At 41.4% G+C, this 9391-nt stretch overlaps 2 protein-coding genes across 9 annotated transcripts in view; one reads left to right on the top strand and one right to left on the bottom strand.

Annotated features, from left to right (window-relative positions):
* The window catches only part of LOC116844709 (caspase-1-like), a 135697-nt gene that overhangs the window by 121107 nt on the left and 5199 nt on the right, over positions 1 to 9391 (top strand). For both annotated transcript variants that reach the window (XM_032816614.1, XM_032816612.1), the window contains one exon: positions 1130 to 1253. In XM_032816614.1, coding sequence (XP_032672505.1) covers positions 1130 to 1253 — 124 coding nt within the window. The remainder of the gene's footprint in view (positions 1 to 1129; positions 1254 to 9391) is intronic.
* LOC116844708 (alkaline phosphatase-like) overlaps positions 1 to 9391 on the bottom strand; it is a 204733-nt gene that overhangs the window by 93771 nt on the left and 101571 nt on the right. The window contains exon 1 of one of the 7 annotated variants that reach the window (XM_032816603.1): positions 6644 to 7120. The exons of the other annotated variants lie outside the window; for them this stretch is intronic. Coding sequence (XP_032672494.1) covers positions 6644 to 6772 — 129 coding nt within the window. The 5' untranslated portion in view covers positions 6773 to 7120. Of the gene's footprint in view, positions 1 to 6643; positions 7121 to 9391 lie in introns of those variants that run through there. 7 annotated transcript variants of the gene reach the window in all.

Below are 9391 nucleotides of genomic sequence, written 5' to 3' on the forward strand. Positions count from 1 at the left end.
TATTATTTCTATATATTTCTTTTCTTCATTTCCATTTTCTTTGAAGAATTTTGGAAAATAGAATAAAAAGACATACTTAATTTGTATTTGCTACGAGTTAAAAAATACAATAATTTAAGTGAGTCAAATGAAATTCAATATTTTGCCATGAAAATTTTCGAACATATCTAGTTCTTCAAATAAGACAGTTAGAACATCGTATGATGATTCTTGAACTAGATAAGGAAAGAAACAAATAGGAGTAAGAGAGAGAAGTTCCAAGACTGAAATGACGAAACAAGCTGCAGCTTCTCTTTCACCCATTCACTGTTTTCCAATATGTGTGGTGGATAATATCCTAACTCTCACTTAAAAAACTTTAGACATACCACTTGAGGGATTGAAACGTCACTTCTTTAAAATCTAATTAATATTTCTATTACGCATATTGTCAATGGAAAACGGCACAAGGTCAAATAAAAATATATATTCAGATTAGCTATTTGAAATAAATATTTGAATTAATATAATTTGCTCAAGATATATTGGAACAGATAATCTAGCAATTCGTTGATTTTATATTTTTTGGTTGGTTACATTAACGACAATCGATTGAACGTTGGCCTCGATTGAATGTGCCAAACGTACGTATACACAAATGCATACATGTAGATGCGCATTTGGAAGTTTTGTATTCACTATTATTGAATAGCCGATTACAATATAACGGTTCACCCTCTATATTGCTCCATATTGAACATATCGAACTCTCTTAAACAAATCTAAAATATATAAGGCGCGAGAATAATATAAATGAAAATTGCTCGATTACGTAAACGTGAAACTTCGGAAAGCTGCATTATAACGCGACTGTACGCATGGCTCGCAGTTTAGCCGTCAGATTCGACTAGTTTGCGTGCGTTTCACGTTTTTTCTCTCCTTTTTTTCTTCTCTCTTTTTTCCTGGTTTACTCGAGTGTCTCAATAAATGTTCGCGATCGGATTCCGACGCCGCGTTAAAACATTTTCCAACAATTCGCGGAATGCTCACGTTTCCGCGCGAAGGAAATCTCCCACGGCTCCCATACATCTTTTACGCGCGCGGCGAAATCCAGTATCGTCGCTTGCACATGCATTTTTCTTTTCCGCAGGCGTGCCGCGGGACGCAACTGGACAAAGGGGTGAAAATTATTCATGAGACAGATAGCAAGAAGACTACGTACTACAGCATCCCCGCCTATGCAGATATTATGGTCGCGTACTCCACTTACGACGGTAGGTATGCCACGTATTCTACACACGTTTAAATGTGTGCATATACAGGAGGCTCCAAAATTATCGTTCATCCTATTACGCGCTCGCGTACATGTACCACGAGAAAATGATTGAGCCAACATACACGTAAAGCAAATACCGGCCACTAATTTATTGTATGAGTCCACGGTCGGAGGGAGAGACAAAGGGAGAAATTTATTTAACTCAAGGGACAAATATTGCCTCTTCCTACGCAGATATTTGAGGATTAAGAAGATTACACGACAATTCTCCGTGTCACCGTGTCTTGCCTGCATGTGTATGTATATTCACATACATATATAGTTTAACATGTATAATTAGGTGTACAATTTAACGTAAAAATTCGAACGCTACACGGAAAAAAAAGGTTTGGTTGAAATAATCAAATATCTAGTCGAATATGAACGATCCAGAAATTCCAATTGAGGTAATTCTGTTTAAGTCAACCAAAAATCTTGTTAACTTAAACAGAATTCGGGTTACTTCAATCGGAATTTCTGGATCGTTCATATTCGACCAGATATTTGGTTAATTCAACCAAACCTTTTTTTCCGTGTACATTCCAACGTTACTGATAACAATACTTTTCTTTTTTCTTGTTTTTCTGACACCATCGATGTTGGTTCATTCGTTTATTCGTCTTGAAGTCGTCTAGAGAGACGAACGATAATTCTGAGGCAGCCTGTACGTATGCACAAGTGCATCCGGTGTGCTGTCGCACACAAGTGCGCGTGTAAGCTCCTTATTTCAAACGGCCCGTCCCGAGATAATGCGGGGAATCTGAACGAAAGAGGCGCTTTAGAATAGTGTGACGAAGACTTATAGGGATACCGGATATAAGGTGCACACTCGATTATCCGCGTATATGTGTGTACCTGCGGATAATCTGGCTAGCGTGTATATTATCCGGATATGTGATTCCTCATTCAATTTAGTGAAATAAGAAGGGGAGCGCATTACGTTCGTACTTTCGCGGAAGAAGCTCAAGTGGATGTTTGAGATTACCGCCGCGGCAATAATAATTTGCGGAATAATAAAAGTTACGAACGACTGACAACACGCGAAGCAATTCTCGATATCTAAGTGATTTCGAATACCGATTTGTTTGTGACACGAAATAATAGAGAGATATGTTCTTTATGTAGAACTCGTTGTGTTTATTCATTGTTATTAATTACTACTGTCAATGGTGACGAATCAATCGACCAACAGGAACGTTCCATTGATTCGCATCGCTATATGTAGCGTTATGAATGAAGCACGGAAGCCTCCGCAAATTGATAAACGATGTCGCATTGATGGGATTGAGATTTGGATTGATATAGCCGGCTCAGTACTTGCCGGCTACAAGATGATTGAGAACACATCGCGGTCGAATGAATCACGAGGAAAATGAAAATGAATAAAGGTATATGCAAACAATTATTGTTGCACACGATGCCCGTTAATGAGACGTTTATTCGAATTTCAAGCTTTCGAGTGACTGTCGTTACATGTATAAATGTTGACGGCATATTTTTATAAGGATATGCAAAGATCAAACATTCTCATCAAAGACATTCATTAATATACGATATGGTAAAAAAATTTATTCTGTCTCTTTTATCCGATTCTCGAGGTCCAAGTATTAAAAGGTTTCTCGTCAAAGCATATAAAAAATGTGTTGAATTTAGGACTTGATTAAAACGAAAGCTAATGATGAAATTTCAAGTGTCGCAGAAAGTAATTAGATTTACTATCGAATCTTTATCGTGGAAAAATCGGGCTAAAATTTTGCACGTATCGCAGGGAGATCCGTCGTAAAATTTAATTTATTACGTGATGACCTCGCGGACGTCACGTATCATTTCCTAGCACTCTCGTCTTCCTTACCGCGTATTGTATTCGTGAAGCGGCTGACAGCCCTCGTATCCCCGACAATAATTGCATTGAAATGCATTTTAGACCAATTTTCACACTCCGTCGAGCGGAAAGTATTAAGTATTACGCAGAGACGTATACTCGATTATTAAACAATAAACGGATATGGCGTATGAGAGTCGGGCGGTTCTTCACATGCACACGTCCGAGTTTCTATAGCGTCGTAAGCTGCTTATTTTGAATAATACAGACTTCAAGAACGCGAGAACGTGCGCGTGCGCACGTGACGTATAGGTAATCTACGTCGATTTCTCGATTACACTATGCCTCCTCGCCTTCCTCTCGCCTCTTTCATGGCGGCCGAAACTCGTTAATGAATGTAAACCAATATTATTTGCAATTCAATATCTCCGGTATGAGCCGGCTGTACTTTGAAATTCCAAATTATTATATCAGTCATTGCCAATATTTGATAGCTATTTGGGACCGGCAGCGACTCAATAATTCTCCGCAAACGTGAATTACGCGTTTTCAGATAGGATGTGTTCTCGACGCTGTTTCAACGGCAAGAGACGTCAACGAGAATTCGTACGATTGCGAAAATGCGATGGTTGCGCGATCATACGCGACTTTACAAAGCATAGACTTATAGAATAGATCGCGCACTCAAATTTAAGTGCTAAATCAAATGCTTTCTTGTTACACAGTACTCTAAGGTTGCATTCTAAAACGTCCTTTTTGAAGACAATTTTACTGAAAATCTTCACGTTACATTATAGATTGAAAATACTTCACGTTACATTATAGATTTTCAGTAAAATTATCTTCAGAAAGAATGTCTTGGAATGCAAGCTAGGAAGAGGCAATGTAGGAGAGCCAAAAGAGAGTGAAAGAAAAAGAGCATGCACTTGATCGCTTCCTCTCTTTATTCTCCACCGACTAGACAAGAAAAACGTCTTACTCTCTATTTGCTCTCTCTCACTAATTCATTCCTACAGCAATACGCAGTCTATTCCGTATGTCTATGTTATAAAATCATTCGCTGAAAATGCACATCGAGAACCAATGTTGTTGTTAGCTCTGCGGCATCGATGTGACCGCGCTCGATCCCGCATCACGCCGCGCGTAAACTTTCGCACGATTTCCACCTGCGTGCAACCAGTCGACCTGTTGTCGTTAATGGCATGCAAGGATTTGTGTTGACATCGGTGCACAGTGACGCGACGCGACGCTACAACAACGCAGCGTCTAGCGAGAACGTCAATCAGTCAACCGACAAATCGATACACTCGCGCTTGTAATGCCAGCTCGGGTACCGTAGTATATCTAGCATATAATCTAAATGCGATTACCCTTTCTCGATCACACACGCACATACATGCATACATGCATGCATGCGCGCGCGCGGACACACACACACACACATACGCACAGCAGCGATGGCACGCATAGATGTTTAAAGCATCCCGCGAAACTCCCCCTTACCGTAGCAATCGATTTTTCTTCGAAAGTTTGATTAAACGCCACCTTTTGCAACGATTCCCGATATTTGGTTCCAACATTTCGAATAACTTTTTAATGAAACACGAAATTAAATCTGTATTAATTAAATGCACAGTATTCTAAAAGTAATTAATTTAATTCCGCTAAAGTGGAGTTCATTTCAATCATAATGAAACACAGCACAGCAGCGTAAAGCAACTGTTCCTCTTTTTAGTGTTTGTCTTTCTACGTTTCTCGTTAAAACCTCTCGTATGTCATAAACTGCGAACAAAACCGCAAGTTGAATTCATAAGAAACGAGACCTTCTTTATACGTGGAACGACAAAATTTCGCAGCGGTCGCTTTCGCGAAACCAGCTGCGCTGTATGAAAAATGTAGAGAGTACCGTACAATGAATCGAAATAAAGCATGAACTGCTACAAAAGCGTATTTATGGCGTATGTGTCTCGTGGGGGAAGAAAAAAACGATGTTTTTAAAACATTGCGCGAATGTGAAGCCGCGCAGCGATATTCGCGATTTATTATCATTACCATCGGAAACGAAGGCACATTCAAATGAAAATGAACATGTACCATTCTAAGGTACCGATACAAAACAAATATTGGCGGCTGCGCGGGCACAAGAAAAATTCCACCGTCTGAAATTGGACATCGTCCAAACTCGTCCAAATGGCTATTTTAAAGCCATTCAGGCTGTTCGCGGCCGGGTTTCCATGCCGTGATACATTTTTTCGCTTCTCTCTTTCTCTCCCATTCTCTTCACCACCTTCCATATATTAGGCCGATGCGTTCTCGTGCTCTGTTTCAACTTTATATCCCTTTCGCACGATCGAACGAAGAATTGATTCTCTTATCGCGTAATTATTTATAAGTTTGTTGAGAGAGCAAGGGAGAATTATAACATTAATTCGATGAAATAATAACCAGCAAAATATTAATTGGGATAAATCAGTATAATAATATAAACAAGTATGAATTGCATATGACGCTGCAGTATTCGTGCTACGATGATATTTAGGGTTATTATTTCTGAGTAATTTTATAATGAGCGGTGATTTAATAATCCATACGTGTTTTGATTTTGTAATTATGAATTATTGAAATGTACGCGACAAGCGCCGCATCGACGTGACCGTTGTAATTATCCCAGATGCGCAAATATATTTATTCACAATATAAATATAATACAAACTTCTAGGACGTGATAATCCTGTTATCGCCACGATAGTCCGATGTATGATCCTTTGCTAACAAACGGACGCTATTTACCGAGATTCGACGTTTGCGGTGTCATATTATTTATCTATCCTCCCAATTACCGCGTTTCTAATTCCCGACTAAAATAAATTCGCTCGATTCGAGTTGTTACTTGAGTGAATCGATAGTACTTACAAGCGGGAAAGACGCGACACGCAGTCGCGTTCCAACAAGCAGCAGTTGGATATCGCGAAAGAGAAACGAGGATATCACTCCAAAATAACGTACTTTCCATTCGTCCCGACGATCGTACATCGCTCTTTCCGACACTCCCGATACTTATTTCCGCACGGGACTCACTTTCGACGGACAAAAGGCGCGTCAAACGCGGAGCGATGTCGATCGATGTGTTCATAGAGGCTGCTCAACGTGAAAAAGATCGATATCCAAGATGGCCGTGCAATCGATTACGCGCGCCAAAATTGCGCGCCGCGACGTGAACGGTGTCACGCTTTTACAACAACGCCATCTGTACATCCCTCTCTCTCTCTCTCTCTCTCTCTCTTGCTAACAGATTAACGCTCGAGATTCAGCGTCGCGTATATATGTGGCGTTATATTATCTGTCATCCCTCTGATTATTACCGCGCTTCTAATTCCCGATTAATAAATCCGATAATCGTCCGATCCTATTACTAGTTGAGTGAGTCGATGGTATTTACAAGCGTAACTGACACCGACTCGACACGTTCCAACAAGCAGTTGGACATCGCGAGAAATGAGGATATCACTCCCAAATAATGTACTCACGATACGTCCTGGCGATCGCACATCGCTATTTCCGGCACTCCCAATACTTATTTCCGCACTCTCGGCAGACTCACTCTCGACTGATAAAAGACGCATGAAACGTGGAACGATGTCGATCGATGTGTTCATGGCGGCTGCTTGACGCAAAAGGAAAGTGGTCGCACGCGAAATTCGCGCGTACAGGCGCGACACGAAGTGCCGCGTTCCCACAACGACGCCATCTGTAGGCTCAGATCCGCGGCTGCCTTACCGTTCGATAGATCAATCAATTCGATAGATCGATAGTTACCAACAGTTTTTGATTAGCCATGACGATTTCTAATGCTTTCTCTGCTTTCTAGATTAATCAACAGTTATGAGATATGTACACATACACACACACACACACACACATACCGAAGAAAAAATCCCTAGAAATTTATTTATATAGGATAAAAATCTATTTCACAGGAATAAACTTTATATATTCCAAAAATAAATTTTTAAGTACTTTTTTCCCAATGTACAGCTAGATACGAATGCTGGCCGAAAACTTTTAGTAACTATCGATCTAGCGCTAGTAAGACATCTGCGATACTGAGTGTACCGCGCGAGGTAAAGTGTTTGGCAAAAGCGGAATGCATTTCGCTTGTTTTATGCAATTCCACAGCGACGCTCCAGTTTTCAATGTCCCTGTTTTGTTTCGCCGAGAAATCGTTTCTTTAAACATCCGCCGTACAAAACTTTCTTTTATACTCCGTCATCAATTCGACGTAAACTTCGATACGACGGCCTAAGCGCAATTTCGAACGTGCAATAACCGGAACTTGGCGGATCTCACATCACGAACGCACTGTGGCAATATGCGTGCACAAAATACACACACACACACACACACACACATATATACATATATATATGTATGTATGTATAAGTTTACGAATGAAATATTGCGAACTCTTGACTGAGATTCGCCTAAATTCGGGATCGAATGGCGCGAACTTTGTTACGATTGCAGTCCCGCTGATTTATTGCGTGCAGTAGCCCGACAATTCGCGAAAAACGAAAAAAACCCTGGGAACTCGACAACGCAACAAACGCGTTGGCAGGTTGCTGGACGAGAATTTCGCCTGGCGGCAAAGCATACCACGTCTGCGATGCCAATCGCGCGGAATTGGATTAATGAAAAATACCTGTCGATTGTCAGAGCAATATAATCGAAGTGATCACGAATTATGCGCCCGTCCAAACCTGGCGATCACCGTGCAGCGATCATATATCTCATGTTACAAAATAAACGACGTGATGCGAGTCTGATATGAGGAACTCCTCGTGTGGTAATATAATTCGCAACGAACGTGTTGCTGAAGGAGGAATGTTCAAAAGGAGTATTTCACTCTTCCGGGGAAATGCATCTTTTGCTTTTTGATTAAAATTAATACAAACCAAGTCATCGTTCTTGTACGCAAGCTTTGCGTAATCCGCGCTTTGAGATCGGACGTAATACGACCGCGAATGGCTCGCTGCCGCGGAAATGCGCCGCAAAATTTGCCCGGCTGCTCGCAACTTTGCTCACGTCTGCCGCATCGATTAAGGAGAGTAAACAGAATTTATGTAAAGCGCGTGTATTCTACGGAATGATGTTTGCGAATATACACCGCCCTTCATATTAAGGCGGTCCCGACAAACAGCATTTGTTTATTATGGGCAAACGGAATACACGTATGTACATATTCGCCGGCATGTAAGACGCTCCGAGCGCGTTAAACTCGCCGTAATTGATACTCTTAACGCGTTAATAACAATCGCGCGACTGTACGGATTAAATTCGGATCGAATCCATTCGTAGCGAAATGACACGTGAATAAACGAGCAATTTCACCCGCGGCTTTACGTTTCGCAATCAAAGAGAGGCGGCATCAGCTTAATGATAATTGTGTGCTCTGATTACGTAATAAATTTATCGCAGTACATGTACGAAGGCTTTCTCGATGAACGCCGCTTCGCGACGGACAAACGCGCCAACGAATATGCCTAAAATCCGGCCCCGAGAAATTGCCTCCACGTGGCGACGTGGCGACGTAAAATATGTATAATAAGCGACGGGGTTGGATAATAGTTGCGCGATATAATAAACGTGGCATGTGGACGGTCCGCGCGCTATTAATATCCCCAGGAAGAAGGTTATGCGTTAATATGCATCCATGTGTGCATGCGCGCACATTTGTGTGCGCGTGTGCACCTGTGCATGCACGTGCACGCTCGCTCGTTTAACACACGCCGCACGAAGTGGACGTATTGTTAATACGTGGGTAGCACTGAATTGGCGGATAACACCTGGCCCCGATGCTGAAGGCGGCATTAATATGCCATGTAGAAGATAAGCGTGTAGTTAACATAGCGGCGTGATAGGTACGTGCATTTAACACCTCGCCATGGGGTTAAACACGCGGTTAATACATCAGCGAATAGCGGACCGTACAATCGGTTAACGTCGAACGCTGTTCGCGTATTTGATTTGCGTTGCGTTGTATAGAATTATTATTATTATTATTATTATTATTATTGTTGTTGTTGTTGTTGTCGCTTCACCCGCGCGCATCGCGTTCGCTTCTCCCAGATATAATCGCTACAATGCACTTGCACCAGAAAATTTATCGTGTCCGTGTGAAAATTAATCATAAAGTATATTTTATTTTCGGTCGCGCGTAATTACGAGAACGGTCGATACTCGAACTTTAGTGAGGGGGGGGGGGGGGGGGGGCAAAA

Source organism: Odontomachus brunneus, unplaced genomic scaffold (assembly GCF_010583005.1).
Source record: "Odontomachus brunneus isolate Ranch 3 - 2012 unplaced genomic scaffold, Obru_v1 Obru_scaffold_045, whole genome shotgun sequence".
Taxonomy (NCBI): Eukaryota; Metazoa; Arthropoda; class Insecta; order Hymenoptera; family Formicidae; genus Odontomachus; species Odontomachus brunneus.